Source organism: Dermacentor andersoni, chromosome 1 (assembly GCF_023375885.2).
Source record: "Dermacentor andersoni chromosome 1, qqDerAnde1_hic_scaffold, whole genome shotgun sequence".
NCBI lineage: Eukaryota > Metazoa > Arthropoda > Arachnida > Ixodida > Ixodidae > Dermacentor > Dermacentor andersoni.
In genome coordinates this window covers 175465481-175483750 of record NC_092814.1, presented here as the reverse complement: position 1 = coordinate 175483750, position 18270 = coordinate 175465481, and the positions used below count along the sequence as shown (strand labels likewise).

The 18270-nt window shown below is 44.9% G+C and overlaps 1 protein-coding gene across 4 annotated transcripts in view; it reads left to right on the top strand.

Moving 5' to 3' along the window:
• SCaMC (Short Calcium-binding Mitochondrial Carrier) overlaps positions 1-18270 on the top strand; it is a 93040-nt gene that overhangs the window by 63599 nt on the left and 11171 nt on the right. For all 4 annotated transcript variants that reach the window (XM_055062803.2, XM_055062802.2, XM_055062801.2 and 1 more), the window contains one exon: positions 10251-10398. In XM_055062803.2, coding sequence (XP_054918778.1) covers positions 10251-10398 — 148 coding nt within the window. The remainder of the gene's footprint in view (positions 1-10250; positions 10399-18270) is intronic.

Here is an 18270-nt window from a genome sequence, read left to right as displayed (position 1 = left end):
GCAGTCTCCTTCTGGCATGGGAAACATACCTGGTACTGGCATGCACCTGCTGAGCTGTGACTTGCGAGCACTGTACTCAATATTCTTGCATCAAGGATGCTGGGTAACCATTGCTCATCTCTCTTCACTAGAGGTGCATGCAAGGAATAGCTCCAATGACTCCAAGCTATAGAAGACACGAGCTTGGTACGCAGTTGAATACGATTTGTGTGGGAACACTGTGGGCTTGAGGGGAGGAATGTTTTTAGACATTTGTGGCTCCTTTAATATAATGTATGATAATAAATTTTTTGTGACAGCTTTCAGGATGAAGTACTCATCTATAGGGTTCTTTCAAACACAAAAAAAAAATACAGTTTTAGGGACCCTTTTGCCAATTTGCCTCTCTCTAGCAGACAATATATCGCATATTTCTGACCATTTTAAAGCATAAAAGACAACCTTATCAATGTTTCTGCAAACAATATTTTACTCGTAAATATATAGCACACAAAGCAGTTATTAGTGTGCTAGCTTCTACTCATGATTACTGTGCACGGTGAAGGTGTAGCTCAGGGGTATTTAACAAAGTTGTCATAATTGTGCGTGGGCACTTAAGTTCTTTGGTAGACAATGCTAGTTAAAAGCAGCAGTTTGTTTTGCCTACTAATTCGACAGGATCATATGCTGAAGCAGCTATGTCAATAACTATGGTTACAAAATTTAAATTTTTTGGCAGCATGCAACGCCACTTACTTGTACTAGAATGTTGCTCATTTATCGTGCCACTGATTTGTCGGTAGGCACTGGAAATACAATTGAAGATGTGGATCCTATGCTGCTCCCCTTCCCCATCTCCCACATCGCAGTGCATGTTGACATCAACGTGAGTCTGGGCGTCTTTGGTGTCTGCACTCCGAAGAAACAACTTATTCACTGAATACAGTCGAACGCCTCTACAACGAAATTACCTGTAGAACAGAGAATTGCATGTGCCCCAGCCAAACTCTTATCTTTCATTTGTATTGTGCATGCCGCCTCTGCAGTGAAGACCACCACAATGGGTTTGCTTGTACAACAAAAAAGTTTTGGCTCACTGATGGCTGTTTGTTGTTAACAACAAGCCCACATAGAAGCACTGCCAATGCCTTCTGCTGTGGTGTGCATAAGGAGGGCTTGGTCGACACCAAAACAAACATCGCGCGTGAGCGTCCAGACTCCACTGTAGTTATCACAGCTACCCCCCCGCCCCCCTCAACCAACAACCCCGCCAAAAAAATAAAAGCCCCACGAGCAAATGGCTAAACACTTTGACTACCTGCACACTTCTGACATTCCAAAAAAATGAGAGAGAGAGAGAGAGAGAGAGAGGGGGTGTTAAAGAAAAAGCAAACTAGGCACAACAGTCTTCCTGCATTACCACTTCTGGCACTTGGTGGCAGTGCTTAGATTACTACAGAAATTGTGACAAAATGGGCAATGGTGTTCGATGTTATGCTGCTCTACATTCATCGCTCCCAGGTTTCACCCAGCTACTAAGACACTCCATCATCAGATAAAATGTGCCAACGACTTCTTTCATGAACTATCTCTTCAGTACATTGTAAATTAAAGCTTTTCTTTTTTTGCTGAACTTGCTTAGCCTGGTGTACTTCAAGCAGTACGATGCACAATCTTCGCAGCAAAGTTACCTATATACCGAAGGATTTTGGAGGTCCTAAGCACTTCGTTTTAAAGGCGTTTGACTGTGTAGGCCGTTGGCATCGTATTTGTAAAATTTACATGTTATTAACCCTCGAGTACTGTTGCCTGTGCTTTTTCTCAGAGATGTTATAGTTGTATGTAACTGCACTCTTTTACTGTGATTAATACAGTCTGAAGCCATTATACCTTTGTTTTATGAGATACCATTGGGTATGCATCATGTACTTGTATTAAAAACTATTAGTGACTGCTACTCTTATAGCTCCAGGTAGGTTTAACTGCATTATAGTTACAGCAGCCATAGCATTCTACTTCTAAATTTTTTTTATACTCTGTTTTTTGTTTTGCGCATTAATCTTTTTTCTTTCATCCTGGCACAGCAGTATCTACTTTTGATAGTGTGTATCATCGCATCACTATTCACTGCCGTGGTAAATAGTAAAATAATGTTGGGTTAAAACAATGGCTATCATTTGTTCACTTTTCCCCATGGGTTCTGGCCAGCAAGTTCATTTGTGTCTGCTTGATTGATTGTACTACTTGTTCTGATTGTGATGGTGACAGGACAATGTGGTAGCAGGAAGGGTGCCACCTAAAGGGCAAGCCTTGGTGATGCTTACTCTAGGGACACTACGACCTGAGTTTGTGTGTGCGTGCTGCCCATGTATGTCACATGGGTAGCGTGTGGGCACTTTGTGATCAGCTTTTTAGAGCGCAGCTCTTTGGCGTCCGTTCCTGGGTTTCGCGTCGTCGTCGGCGTTGTCGTCGGCCTCGTAACCAGCTCCGCCCCCCTTTCATCCCCCCAGCGCTAGCAGCGACCGACTGATACCGCTGGATGCCGCTGACGCCGCTAGAGAGTCAAGATAACGTGACTGCATAGAACACCATCGCCGCCATGCAGAAAGAGGAGGAAAGGGTCCCCCCCCCCTGTTCTTGTGTGGCGGATAGGGTGCTCTTCAGTTGCCGACGCGCCGGTTATTTCACGTAGGCCCCGGCACGTCGACGAATACGTGACCACCTTCCCACGGCTAGACCTGGTTCTTAGCGCTGCGGAAGCGAGGGTGTCATATTGTTTGTGTCGGCATCGGCGGCGTTGTCCCTGAAACCAACTCTGCAGCTGGGGTTGACTCACTATCGGCGTCAGCGGCATCAGTCAGTCGCTGCTATCTCTTCCCTCCTCCCTTTATCGTGTTGTCCGCTTGCTGCGCGCGCTTCTGCCCCCATCGTTTGCCGCTGGGTGTACACGCCGCCCCCCTCCCCTCTCTTCCTGCGAGTCTCCGGTTGTCAAAGCGCCGGCTCGAACTTAATTCCTTTCTTCGCTCCTCCTCCAATGCAACCCCTGTGCGGTGGCAATCAGAGAGCCAGATCGGTGGCGGCGGATCTGTATATGTGCACCGCCCGAGCCGAAATTGCCGCTGCCGTTCGCCCTGTGCGGTGGCAATCAGAGAGCCAGATCGGTGGCGGCGGATCTGTATATGTGCACCGCCCGAGCCGAAATTGCCGCTGCCGTTCGCCACTGCGAAATTATCTGCCAGTTCTTTCTGAGCCATGAGCGAGACGACCGATGGAAGTCCTCCGTCTGCTGCTGCTGCTGCTGCTGCTAAACGAGCTGCCAGAGCAGAGGCCCAGCGCCGTCGCCGTCAGAATTCAGAGGTGCGTGCCGCCGAAGCAGAAGCTTACCGTCGCCGCCGTCGAGATGATCCAGGAGTACGCGTCGCCGAAGCAGAGGCTAAGCGCCGCCGCCGAGAAGACCCTGCCGTTCGCGCCGCCGAAGCGGAGGCTCATCGCCGCCGTCGAGAGCAACCAGCAGTAAGCGAGGCTGAAGCAGAAGCACAAAGCTTCCTTCATGACTGTCAAGAACTGTTAGTGGAGTCTTTGTTAAAGGAATACGTGTGAAAAATAAAAAAAAAAATTCTGTGATAGCGCATACATGTGTTGCTCGATTTCTTTGCCTCAATCTATCGAAAAGGTGAAACAGCTTATTTGCTGCGCTCAAATTTCGCATTAGGAAGTAACGTAATCGTCGGTAATTTTTTTATTCTTTTCATGCCTGGTACCTAGTTGTGTCCTTCAAATAGGATAATTGGAGATTTTTTTGACAAATGTTGTTTGTATAGCTGTTTTTATAGACATAAGTTCATGATTGAAGTGTTGCTATGCTGGGTGTTTCATGAAGCTTTTGCTTGAACGAAAATGGTGTAGTCATAGATGAACAATTAAAGGAAAATTAGACATCCACATAATCATAGCAATTGCTACGATTGGGTGGGTGGATGTCTCATTTTCCCTTAATTAATTACTTCTCTCCACCTTGCGGGTTTCTGCAGAACTATTATGTCAAACTCTTGCCTTTGCTTCGAGTTGTTGACAAATTCGACTTCGTTCTGCCATCGGCTAGCCGCCTGGTTAGCTCAGATGGTAGAGTGGCTGCCCTGGAAAGGCGGTGGTCTCGGGTCCAGGTCCCGGACCAGGACGAATTTTTCTTCAACTGGAAAGCTTTTCTTTCGAGGAACCCATACGGGTTTCCTTTGTAGCAATTGCTACAATTGGGTGAATGTCTCAGCTTCTCTTAATTAATCACTTCTCTCCACCTTGCGGGTTTCTGCAAAACTATTACGTCAAACTCATAGTCATAGATGGTTAGTGCCAGTGGCAGAATATAGTCTTCAGCAGTTGCAATTAATTGGCTTATTGTGCCCAATTAGAACAGTTTAATACATAAAAACCTGTATGTTTCAAAAGATCTCTAAGTTGTGGACGATGTAGGCCTGTTGTGATGAATAAATCATACATAGCTTATAAACGATGTATGTTTCTACATTCGGTGCTCTTTTTTTCTTATACTGGCTGTCCGAAGTAATTGTCACCAAGAATTTTAAAAAAATAATGGAGGGCATTACGCAAACTCTGTTCACTGTTCCCCGAAGTTAAGACGCAACGATGGGCAGAAAAAGAACTCTAGGACAGAAAAGAGCATCACTTGCGGCTAGTTTATTGCAAGTAAGCAGGATCATATTGACATCTGTACTTATCTTTATCGGGCTACCACGTTTCACCGCCTAACAAATGTTATCGCACAGCGCGGGACGCTCCTGCATGTATCCGAAGTTTCTGGAAAGTTATCGATGCTTCTATCCTCTGTCTGGTATCGCCGAACCTTGGGTTATCTGATTTCCTCGCTTGACGCGAATGGTGTAGAACTTTGTAGAAGGCATGCGGGTCCCAACGTTTAGTCTGGAACATTCGACGACTGCTGTATAAAAGCCGACGCGCTTGACCCGCTGATCAGATTTTCGCCGATCGCCGACCGTGTTCCCCGCTATCGTTGTGCTATAAGTGTAGCCTGTTTTGTGGGCACAGGTTCGCCCAATAAAAGTTAGTTTTGTCGTTCACAGTATTGCTACTGTGTTCTTCAACGTCACCACCACGTGACAATATTTATAGGTGAAGGTGGCCAGGCTTCCACATACGTTTGCGCACAATACTCAAACAAGTTTGCATCATTATCTAATAACATGGTGCAGAAACTGTAGTCCAGACGTCACGTTTTATGTCATTGAAATAGGCCTTCATTAATTCCCGTGCCAGAGAGTCTTTGCTTTTACCAAGAATGCAGATATGGAAAAGATCTGACTCACACGTGCAGGAATGATCCGGTGTGCTTTCAATAAACTAATTGCAAGTGACGCTCTTTCCTGTCCTAAAGTTTTTTTGTTTTCTTTTTTGCCCTTGGTTGCATTTTAACTTTGGGGAACATGATGAACCAACTAGCCCAGTAACAAGTATTGTTCTGTCCACTGGATTTTGATAGGGATTGTTTATGCTAGCCATTGTTTATTTTTTCTCTTTAATTAAGCAAAAATAATTAACGAAGTTTAATTCGCTAACTTTTAATTAATGTGCGTAATCAACAAGTTGTCAGTGCAAAAGGATTCCTGAACCATCCTTTAGGCTTGGTGAAAAAACAGTCCGTAGATGCCATACGCTGCTGTGAACATCTCAGCCAAATTTTGCAGTTGCGCACGGCGCATGGAGCTAGCAAGCTTAGCGCGATGTTACCTTTTTCTCAAATGCTCTCTTATTGAAGGGCCCCTCACCAGGCCCCATAGCAAATTTTGGTTATATGCTGGTAGTTGTTGCGTGTCCTCTAGGGAGCGTTCTGCCCCAAAAATTTTTCAAGTCGGCTCATTAATAGCTGACATTAATATTTCAGTGCCACGAACCCATGATTTCAGCAGGCAGGCTCCACTGCATAGCAAGACTCTCTCTCCACTTGCCTCGTCTATCTTCCGCAAGTGACATTCGTTCCCTGCGTTGTCCCATGCCAGACCTCGAGGATCGTGTGACACATGTGTCACCCTGCCTTCACTTTTTTTCCTTCTCACATTTTTTTTTCCAGCGATGCGCATTTTCGCCGCCGGCGTTGCGCGCGAGCTGTTATCGTTTCGCGCAGCGCACATTTTGCGCGCTGTGCACAAGGACACATGACTAGCGGTATAATTCAGTGCTGCACGTATACTGAGGCAGAACAAGCGGGTCGCAGAGCATGATCACCCGCTAGAACACCGTAGAAAATGGCATAGTTTCGCTACCTGCGCATGTGACCGCACGACCGTGGGAACAAGTAGATGAAGCAGAAGTACATCTCTCTTGCTTCGGTACGAAGTAAAGCAAAACTATGCAGACATTCCGTTTGTGTGCTTTATCATTTCTCTAAACTTCAGTTCGTCAATTCAAGCAACATATCACTCAAATAACAGATGGTGCCTTGAATAATTCTCGAAGTCACGTGTCACCACGAGCAACGTCACTGTGGACTCAAGTACGTAGGCACAGGGACGCGAGTACGTCATCCTCCGGCTTAGAGCGCGGCAGTGAAAGAAAAACGGCGTTCGGTTTGAAATTTCAGATCTTTCCACAGCGTGTAGCGATGTAATACTTTGCAGACACGATTGTTATTGTGCAATGTATGCTCTGCGCTTGTCGGCTCAAAATGGCCAGACCTGGTGAGGGGCCCTTTAAAGGAAGCCTGCTCCTCACTTTTTGCTGGATGCTCTATTTTGGAGAATAAACAGGCTGAAGTAAGGGAAAATCTGATTTTCAAATTTCAGTAAGAATTAGGTGCTTGCGGAAGAAGCCGACTATTGTCTGCTGACGCTCGGCCGAGGCCACCCGCGTAGGAATTAAACTTTGGCTGCCCTGCTTATCGGTGTCGTAGCCGTCGGGTCTCACTAATTTCGACTAGTTTTGAAACCTCAACTAGCCTCAAACCATACGAAGCGTAAGTCAGGCCACACACACGCTTGCCAGCATGCACTCACTCCTTGTCGCTCCTGGTTAGATGCTTTAACCGACTTCATTTCATATTGAGCTGTTGACAGCACTTCGAAATGTGTAAGCTGGATGTGGCTACTATCCGTAGGTCAAGCTGGTGCAGGACAAAGCAAGTGCACTCAACCTAGCACAGCCAGACGAGTGTGTGAGCACAAGCACAAACTCAAGCCCTGTCATGCACAAAGCAAACGCTGTGCGTACACACTACAATTGCATGTAGCTGTGATCTGATTTGTAGCGTATATACCGTAGCCACCACGGGGTGCTGCGACGAGTCCGCTGGCGGAGTGCACTGCTGCTCGCTGAGGACAACCACGTTTAGCACATTCTGGGCGTCAAAATCGCAAGTAATGACATCTACGCGAACATCCAAAATCAAATTTGAACCTCATGCGACGGTGACATTCAGTAGGCGGAACATTCTGAGCTCGCGTCGCTCCACCATAGCCTTCCCAGTGCTAGTCATTGAAGGAGTGGAAGCACTGCATAGGGCACGTTGGATTGCCAATAACTCCACTGCTGCTGACCACACTGAGGCACTTTTTGCGGCAAAGTATTTCTGAAAGATGCTTTTTCAACTTCAAATGCATTTCTGAACTCTGATAAAAAAGTGGTTCAGGGCCCCTTTAAAGAATGACCGATAACAGCACTTAAAGTAGCCTATGTCTCGTGTGGCCCTTCCCACAAAAAAGAAAGGCTCACAAAATTTAAATACCACATAACACTTCGTCCACGTGTCATGGTTTATAGCTCTCTCCAGCTTAAAACTTGTCAAATACGGCCGCGCTCTTTCCACAGTGCATCGGCACCTTTTGGCATGCATCTTTAGTCCTTATCGAACGAGCTGGCTTTAAAATTGCCTAAGATGCTCAGTGTACTAAGTTACAAAGTTTCCGCTTGAGGCTGTCGTATCGACGTGTTTTCACATAGTATTTCTTTAATTTGGTGCGCTTTTCTTTCTTTGGAAAAATGGGCCACACAAGAGCTAAGTTGCTTTAAATGCTGCCATCAGTCATTTCTCAACATGCTACACAACTTTTGCATTGATGCCTAATCAATTAGGGAATATAATTAGTAGTTAGCTAATCAAATTTATAATTATTTTAGTTCCTGGTGGCATTTTGTTGGTATAGCCAGTAAATTACTTCGCTGTTGAAGGGTGCCTAATCCTGACTGTAGCTGTAAAGGCACAGTAGTCATGTGGCCCAGCCTAGAGAGTAACATTTGTTTTCCACTGTGCACCACCACGGTACTTCACATTTCAAAACATGGTGACTGCTGGCATGCAGTAGGACAGGGCATTGTCACTTGTGCTGGTTGACACCATATGCGTCTTGGACATAAAAGTCTTAAAACTTCAGTTTATCAAAATTATGAGAGACATTCGGGTTTCAGTTCGGTCCTATAGTGGTATAATGTTTAGGCATTGCATTATCAATATTGTGTGTTTCATGTAACTAGAACCAAACTTAAAATAGAGTGATACACATTAGATGTATAAGGCCAACGGCATGCTGTTCATAGTCATCTTGAGTTACTGAGACTATTTTTGAAATGCAATTAGATTGCTAATTAGTTATGTTTAGTTATGCTACATTTTAAGTGTTCGTTTTAGGGCATAAGTTGTATCTGAAAAGTTGACAAGCATGCTCAGAAACACCTGATAAGTTGTTTCTGTGTTGCCTTTTACATTGCTTTTTTTTTTTCAGGGCTTTGAAAGAAGCCTGAAAAAAAAAAAAATGAAAAAAGAATGGTGCCACTGTGTAAATGTGCTTCTGATTTGCAGCGATCTCAATGGTGTTTCAAAAGAACAAAAACCAGTGTGTTTGCATGAACATGATGGATCTTGATATTCACAACGAAAATGCTGAGGGACACTGGACGCCATGGCCGATCACTTTTTCTTTTGCAATTTGCATGTGGCCTTCGTTGTTTCAAAACTCGATTAAGAGCGCTGAAATCCAGACACGCAAACACACACTGACGACTTCTTCTTCCCCCTTTGCTTGCTTTTTTGAAAGCTCAGAAAAAAAAGAACTATGTAAAACATAACTTCTTGGTTAAGAGTTAATGAGCATGCTCTACAACTTTTTAAATAAGTCTTATACCCTAACATGGATATTTAAAACTTGGCATAAATAAAGTTAAATAAATAGCTAATTGCACTTCAAAAAATAGTTTGAGTAACACAAGACTATAAACAATATGCTGTTGGTCTTATTCATGTAAGATATACCACTCTATGTTTAAAGTTTGGTTCTAGTTAAGTGAAATACCCATTACAACCAGTAAAACAAATTTGAGAGCCTGATCCTATTCAACATGCCTTGGTTACTGTACAAAGAAAAATAAAATGAATTGTTGAGTTTGTGTGGAAGTGTGAAGCTTGTGCATTTCATGGCACTTCTAGATATTAATTTTCATTATTTTAGCTCATTCCAGTGCAACAATAATTGTTGCATTATCTAGGTAAATTTAGTATCACTTGGTTTTGGAAAGGGTCATGCGTTAGTGACTGGCTTGCCAAATCTGTAAATGCATGTACATGAGTGAACATCATTTCGACTGTTGCAGAGTTACAAAGCTGTTGGAATTTTTCTTTCTTGTTATCAAGAAATTTGATATATGTCTGGATTTGAATGTTTCATTATTTCGAGCAAGTATCAAAGCTTGTACGTCCTTTTGTTGTTGGCATAAATCTTGATGGTGAGTCTGTTCTAACAGAAAAAGACACGAAACTTTGTGAGATTTTGTGCACAATATTATTTTACATACCTATGCTTAGAATACAAATGCAGCTGCTTATACTAATTAATAAGTGCTTTATTTCAAATAAGGAAAGTCAGAGCTTTGCTTTGTCACTTTGCACAGCAGGGTAATTGAACTGCATAGCTTGAGGAAATCTGCCATCAGATGAAACATTTGCCTATTTTTCTACTCGCATGATGCTCCCTCGTTGACTTTGTGCTATGTGTTTAGTAGACTAATTCGCTATTTTTGCAGAAACAAAATTTGAGAGTAGTCTTCCTCAACAATCGTTACGATGATGGGAGCACTCTAAAGTACATAAATACTGTTGTTTTCTGCAAGCCCCTGCTTTACTCTCTGAGAATATGTTGATAGTTTTAAATGTAAGGAAATTTTTTGAGCACCCGTATTTTTAAAGCTATCAATACCTTAATTTATTTATATTTTTCGAAATTTTTGAAATACATTCCTTGATTTTACCGCAGACGCTCAAGAAGCTGTACCTACGCCGGCATGACCTGACGGATGATCCTGGCATCCTTGTGCTTCTAGGCTGTGGCACTGTGAGCAGCTCCTGTGGGCAAATTGCCAGCTATCCATTGGCCCTTGTAAGGACCAGGCTGCAAGCACAAGGTAGGCATTGCTATGCATAAAAGCCAAAAAGCACCTAGTCATTGTAAATTACTCAATGCTGGTTTTACCATGGACTTCAATGCAGCTTTGTAATCATGTTAGTCACTTTTAACAGTTGTAACAACTTCCTTATTTTTATATCCCACACCCAGGCTTGCTGTTTTAAACATATGCAGCAGTGACATGGTGGCTGCGGCATTCTGCTGAGCATGAGGTTGTGGGTTCAATTCCATACCATGGAGGCAACCTCCAGCATGGGTGGAACGTAAAAACGCTCAAGTATATGGATTTAGGTTATGGTGTCTTTGGGTCTCACAGGAGTACCGACCACCATGGGTTCAAGCTTAGCGAGCCACAAGCTGTCGCCTCTAGCCCGCCACTGCACGCGAGCTCAGGCCACAAGGGCTACCGAGCGATGCACGCAAGAATATGGTATTGCCCTGAGTTAACAGAAACTGGTTATTGTCTCCTTTGTTGTTCTCCTTGCGCGTAATTGCGTTTGCTCCTTGTAAGCGTCCGAGAGGCAGATGCTATTGACCTCTCTTCCATCGGACATTTCGTGAAAATTCACCACTCTCAGACCGTATGCTGACGAGTCACAAATGAGTCCCAGGGACTTCTTTACATCGTAAAATATGAGAATTTCATTCTCGAAAGTCATATCCTTAGTGATTTCAAGTGCCTGCTTCCATGCTTTAGTCCAACGCTACTGCTATTCTTTCTTCAATGGTTCGTACAGCGGCTCAGCTACTGTGGCTAAGTCTCAAAAGAACTTTGAATATAAATTCAGAAGTACTAAATGTGCCCGCTGTTCTGTAATGTTTGCCGGCTCTGGGGCATGCCGAATTGCTTTGATTTTCGCCAACGGCGAGTAGATCTCCTCAGCAGAAATTTTGTGGCCCAAATCGACAACCGATTCGTGAAAAAATTTGCATTTTGCTTCCTTGAGCATGAGATTGTAGTTACCCAGCCACTCTGGCACTTTGGTCACAATGTTGTAGCAATCTTCAGTGCTGCTACCAGTGACAATGACATCGTCTATGTAGCATCCAACCTGAGGGATGCCTTCCAGCACCTTATATATTATTGCTTGAAATATTGCGGGTACACTTGCAATTCCAAATGAAAGTCTTTGGAACTTAAACAATCCTAGGTATGTATTCACTGTCAGCAGTGGTTTTGCGTCATCACTAAGTGGCACTTGCTGGTTAGCAGAGGATAGGTCTAAACGTCTAATACGCAAAAGACCTTGCCACTTGCAAGCATAGAGCACAAATCTTCTGGAAGAGGGAGTGGATAGTAATCTGTCTTGAGTACTTGGTTGATGGTCACCTTATAGTCTCCACAAAGCCTCAATTTGCCTCCCTGCTTAGGAACTACAACAACAGATGTGACCCAATCGCTCTGCATTACTTGTGTTACGATTCCGTTCTCTTCCAACCTTCGCAATTTTGTGGCGGTTCCTTCCTCGGTTGCGAATGGAATTAGTCATGCCTTGCAGTATACTGGTATGCTTTTTGCTTTTATGGCAATTATAGCTTCAAAGTTTCGCACTACTTTCAGCATGCTATGGAATACCACTGGACACCTCTCTCATAGCAATTTCACTTTGATCTCTTCTCTAACTGCGTACACCATTTTCTAGTCAAGCTACAATTTTTCTATCCAGTTGCAACCTAGAAGCGTTGGTAGACCCTTCTTGTTGTCCTCTACCACGTATAATAGCAGCATCTCACTGCACCTGTTATGTTGTACCTTGACGACTTTCGGTTTTAATGGTTCTCCTGTTTACGTCCTGAGTGAAGTTCTTGCAGGTTTTCATTTGATTTGCATGAAATGTTCCTTGTAAACGCTTTCTGGCATGAAACTAGCTGCTGCGCCAGTGTCCACAAGCATTGGGATGGGCGTCCCTTCAATGTTTACAGAAGCCTCGTAGCCACGCTTTTCTCCTGATGCGCTTAATATGACATGGTAAATCTGGGATTCCTCAGACTCTTTGTCAGAACTTTCAGCACAGTTCACCAAGCCCTTCACTTGGCGCATCACTTACAAATGCCCAGTCCTTCCGCATGCTCGACATTTCGCGTTTTGGTACCAGCATCTGTCGGGATCATCCCCTTTTCCGCAATGATAACAAATGCTCTTTTTCTTTGCTGAACAGTCTTTCTTATACCCCTGTCACATGGGCACCCACAAATTCTATTTAACTCCTTCATCTTTACATCAAGGGAGTTGTGCTCCATGTCACACGGTCTCCCTTGTGCCAAGGAATTGAATGGAGATTTCGGCGAAGGGAGTTCAGCAATGACCATTAGAGCTGGATGAAGTACTCTTGTACTCCCAAATAGCTACAGCTGCGAAGAAAACCACGCTAATAAAAGTCGTAACTGGCTTACTTACAAATTTTAGCATTACCGTCTACACTCGTTACAATGAACCCGCGTACAACGGACTTTCGGATATAACAGACTATATTTCAGCCTTAGTTTGTTCTACCTATTTTAATAATGCAACGAAGTTCGCTTTTAATCGACCATGCTACAACGAACTATCGGCTACAGCACACGAAATTAGCGACAATTTTTTTCAAACTCGGGCGTATAAAACGTAGTACTTTTGCCATGTCGACATAGGCCAACGACTGAGTTGCGAGGGTCGGCTGACGATCGCGTGCGCGAGGAAGGAAGGAAGGAAGGCGGGGCGGAAACGCACCGTCTTCTTTCGTGCGCGAGGCACGGGGGGGGGGGGGGGGTCCTACTCCGGTGGCTTCTGTGTACGGTGCAAGCACCATCATTATGTTGAAAGCAATCTATGATGTGAACAGCATGCGCGCCTGCACGGGCCTCATCTTCAAAGTGATCTGCGATGTGAACAAAGTGCGCCCAGTGCCATTAGCATCGTATGCACTGTGCTTTCGACATTTAGTTCACGTTGAAGCTAGAGACAGCACAACGGTCAATTTGCTCACTGCTGCTGCCGCACTTGTCTTTCTTAATTTGCTATCGCAATCGATGCTTCGCCTTTCGGGCAAAACTGCAACTTTTTTGTTTGTTTTTTTTACTTTAGACGTTTGTCACTGACTCTTTACAATAAAGTTGGTAGACATGGCGACCAAAGTTTCGGAAGTGAGGTGTTTCGAATATTACGGACTTTGGATAAAATGGAAGTCTTTTTGTTGGATTATCACAGTCCGTCGTAACGAGAGTCGACTATATTATTTTGTTTTGCCTTGGTTTATATACCACGTAATTGGAGTTCTTAATTTGTGTTTAAGGACATAGCAACTGTACCCTCTACACCAATGCTTTGCCATACCGCATGCGAAAATGTCGTTGCTCCATTTCATTTCTTTATCCGCTTCGTCACTCATCTGGAAGCAGTTGAGCTCACTGTAAACGCGTGCACATTCACGACTACATCGCACAGAATCACAACTCGAAGCACACCAGTCAAAAAATGTGCCCCACACTACCTATGCACAAATATGGTGGCTAGAAGGGGGCAGTGTAACGGGTAGCATATCTTCCCGATGCGACTAGGGGCGCTGAAGCACGCTGGTGTGCAAGGACAAGCCGTGGCGCGGCCTTTGCCAGTATAATGCCAACGAGGTCTGCTGAGCAAGCGTAGGCGTGTGGAACATGTTGACCACGCTTGTATGGACATCGGTCATGATCAATGGGAAGCGTTACACATTTGCCAATGTAATTATGTCGAGGTGTGTAGTGTGATATTATGCTGTTCATGTGTTATGTATTAGATAATGCGGCGTGCCCTCAAAGCGTCGAAAGCACGAACGTGTTTTACCCGGGTGCAGAAGCGGGTACAGAATGTGCAAAGCCCAGGGGCCTCTCTATTCAGATTTCCTAAAGACGCAGCTCCGCGTGAATTGTGATTGCGACTCACAAAACATCAAACGCGCTGACAAGGAATTGACAACAGTGTGAACGGCACTTCAAATCGAAGCACATAGCAAGGGCCTTTCTGCATGTGATAAACGGGCAAGTAGTCACTAGAGAAGCAGCTCGATGCAATGCAGACAGCATGTTCACGCAAAAATTTGACAGGGGAGGCTTATTCTACCCTGGAGACGAGTTAGCCACGCTGATTAAAGCACTAGAGCATGCATTTACATTATTTTTTTCAACAGAGGAGCTTTATGCGTTCAGTGTGCATGATTTTATGCAGTTCTTGAGCAGCTTAACACTCCGCCAAGTGGGACATGAGCTCCATGACAAAGAGCTCACTACAAAAATGATCCAATCTGTGGTGTTAACTAGGCTGCACTTTTTCATATTGAACAAGGACAAGGCTCTTCAAAGGGAGCGCCAGAAACATTTGAAGTTAAGGAGAGTGAAGTCGAGCCTACTGCTAAGCTCGGTCTGATGTGTGCATGTTGATTACTGTTCTACGTAATAAAGTGTTTCCTCTCGTCTTGTGGACCTATACAACAAAAGCAGTGATGAAAAATATTGTGTGCATGTTGAGGTTCGCCAAAGCGCCCACATATGTGTGCCGACAAAGCCCACGTATTCAGGTTCGTACTTGCAAACAAATATACAGCCTTAGAACAGAGAGATGAAGATGACATAGAGGTAATGAATGAAACCGTAACTAGGCTGGCTTCAGAGTAAAACACGTTGTGGGGCTAGTTGGTGCATAGCTTTCAATAGATTAAGCGCCAAAAGTGACGGCACACAAGAATAAATACAGACAGGACAAGCGCCTTGTCCTGTCTGTATTTCTTCTTGTGTGCCGTCACTTTTGGCGCTTAATCTATTGAAAGATGGCTTCAGAGGCATCAGTTGAAGTGGGAGGTAAGGTACCAAGGCAACCAGTAGGCAAGCTCTCACAAGTAACAAAGGACCTAATAAAGAAACGGCAAATAATGAAAGTGTCCAACTCAAGAGCTAAGATAGAATTCGCAGAACTATAAAAAGTGATCAACAATATTTATCACAATAAAAGTAGGAGACACGGTACGATTTGGCATCCGACACAACGTCGGACACAATCACACCCGCCGCACGCCATATCAGACGCCGAATCGTACCATGTGTCTCCTACTTCACGGCAGCAAGCTTAAGCTCAGGGTGCGATCATTATGCGAGAACAAGAAAAAACACATCCTTGATTGGAAAGGGGGGGGGGGGGGCTGCATTCATTACACAAGTGCATTCATTTTGTGAGTAAATGCAGTAACGAAATTTCACTGCTACCACGAAGGAATACTGAGGCAATATAAATTGAAGCTGCTGTGGGCACAGGTGGTCAAATGGTTGGATTACACGGGGTTGCTTGCGAACACGCCTCTAAAATCATGTGCTGCACTACAGAGAGCCTCTGCCAAAGTGGAACAGCCTTTGGTAAACATGAGTAGCGGTACTAGTACCAAACGCAAGACCCTCTTGCCGTCACATTCTGTATAAAGTTCAAGTGCACATGAGCACACAGCTCTTCCCATCTAGCCCGGCCTGCACACCCTGTCTTGAAGGTAACATGCTGTCTTCTCATATGTCTAGTGCTGGAGATTGCATAATCTCTATTTTCAGAGTCGCATTGGAGTGAGAACCAGACAGAACATTCGCTTCCCTCTGCCTGCACTCTTCGTCACTCCAGCGTTTTGGTAGCAAGTGTTTGCGGTCATCGAGAAATCTGTTCTGTTGCCTGTATGCATGCCACCATGCTTGGTAATTTAATTATAAGCAAATGTTTATTACAATTTATGCGACCAGTGAAACTATGAACCTGCTTTAGTTGTCTAATCCTTTGCTATTGTTACCAATGATTTGCCCTTTCAAGCGACATTGTGACATCTTTACATTTAGAACCAATACTTCTAACATTGCAGAACGTCTACCAAAATTTCGAACGCCATACCAGATCTTGCTTGACTTCTTGGACATGACATATGCGTGCTGTCACAAGTTTACAACAAATATGGCCGCAGTCTACAACAGGTTGTCACTCGTCACCTCGATTTCATGCGATTTAAAGCTTTCTTTGCGGCATCTGATGGGTTTTGATGCTGCATTGTGGACGAACTGTGTGGAGATCAGTCCACTGATAGCATTGACTCAACTGCGGCATCAGTCCTGGTCACAAAATATTCGTTTGCTTCGCTTCCTGTCGCTTATGTGAAGATATTGTTACGAAAGGATGAAAGAAGAGAGAGGAAGAAGATCGCGGGACGCTGGCTGCTGCGTGTTGCTGGTGGTCAGCCATCTTAACCCTTTGAGGGTCGAATTATTTTGAAAAAAACTTTCCCAGGTGGTCAAATTACTTTATTGCAGATCTTGAATGTACAAGATGTATAAAGTTGGGAATAAATAGTAAAAAAAAATTAGGAACAGTATTTTGTTGTCGGCATCACTCAGAACTGCAAAATGTTCAATAGTATTTCAGAGTGTGGTACTCCTTGAAACACGGGTCTCTGCACAGCGCCTTATCGCAGTCTGAACACCTAAAATGCGTGTATGTTCTTCTCTTGGAGCGACGAGTTGTGTTGGCGCACACGACATCTTCTCTGCGTGCAGCTGCCTTGGGCAGAGGTCTGAGGCACCCTCTTGCGTAAGCGCGTTGCCGCAGAGAGCGAGAATACCTCGTGAGCGGCGGTGATAAACAAGCTAAGAGCAGCACCAATCATGATAGAAATGAACTTCCGCCGCCCCTGCGATAGCGTGCCGACAAAGAGAAAAATCATGTTTCGCGCGCCTACGTTGCGATCACGCGGAGGAACTGAAACCACGAAAGCGCGTTGCCGCTGAGAGTGAGAATACCTCGCGAGCGGCGGTTATAAACAAGCTAAGAGCAGCGCCAATCAAGATAGAAATCAACTTCCACCGTCTCTGCAAGAGAGTGCCGACAAAGAGAAAAATGACGTTTCGCGCGCCTCCGTTGCGATCACGCGGGGAAACCGAAACCGCAAAAGGGGTGTTGCCACAGTCTGCGCGACGCGCTGAAGCTAGAAATCAGTTCTGTTTATCTCCCCGAGAAGGTAGCACAAATTTCAAACGCTTCTTGTAAGTCCTAAGAGGTGGCAGCACCTCCCAGTAAGCACGCATCGTCATTATGGCGCGGAATTTCAAACGGAAGGTTGAAACCGTACCCGTAGGGCAAAGACCTTGCGGGACAGAAAACCGCCGCCGTACATGTACGGCAAAAACCTTCAAAGGGTTAACTACTCTCACTCATTTTGTATATATATTCTAAATACATACTTTCTATACTCCCAACATCCCCGTAACATATTGGTGGGAGGTGCTGGATACCACGGCTGGAAACGGAGCTCCGCAGTGGACGACACATCACCGTCCCCACCATGAATGACGGTGAGCATGCGGGATCAATGTCACTGCCGCCTACAAGGTCACCGTCGCCAGCTACGTCACTGTCCCCTTCGGTTGTGGTTGTGCAATCCAAGGATCCTGGAACTTTCTGCAGGACCGATGGCGCTGACGTTGAAGAGTGGGTGGCCATGTACGAATGCGTGAGTGGAATCAACAGATGGGACCCTACACTTATGCTAGCTAACCTGTTGTTCTACCTAAGAAGCACGGCAAAGGTGTGGTACGAAAACCACGAAGAGGAGCTAACCAGCTGGGACAGAGAAGTTGACAGTTGAGAAGTTTTTTGGCAAACCAGCCGGCCGTAAAATTGCCGCAAAGCAGGAACTGGCCTCCTGCGCCGAATCCCCCACGGAGTCCTATGTCTCGTACATCCAGGGGCCGTATTCTGTAGCGGTTCGCTTTGGAACCAGTTTTGTCTGGCTGTTGCCATTGGTCGGCGCTTCGTTGTCGTCATCCCTGGTGGGCGGGCCGACAAATTTTGTTGACGTCACACACGTTGTCAATCATCTGGAAAGGAACTGGTTCC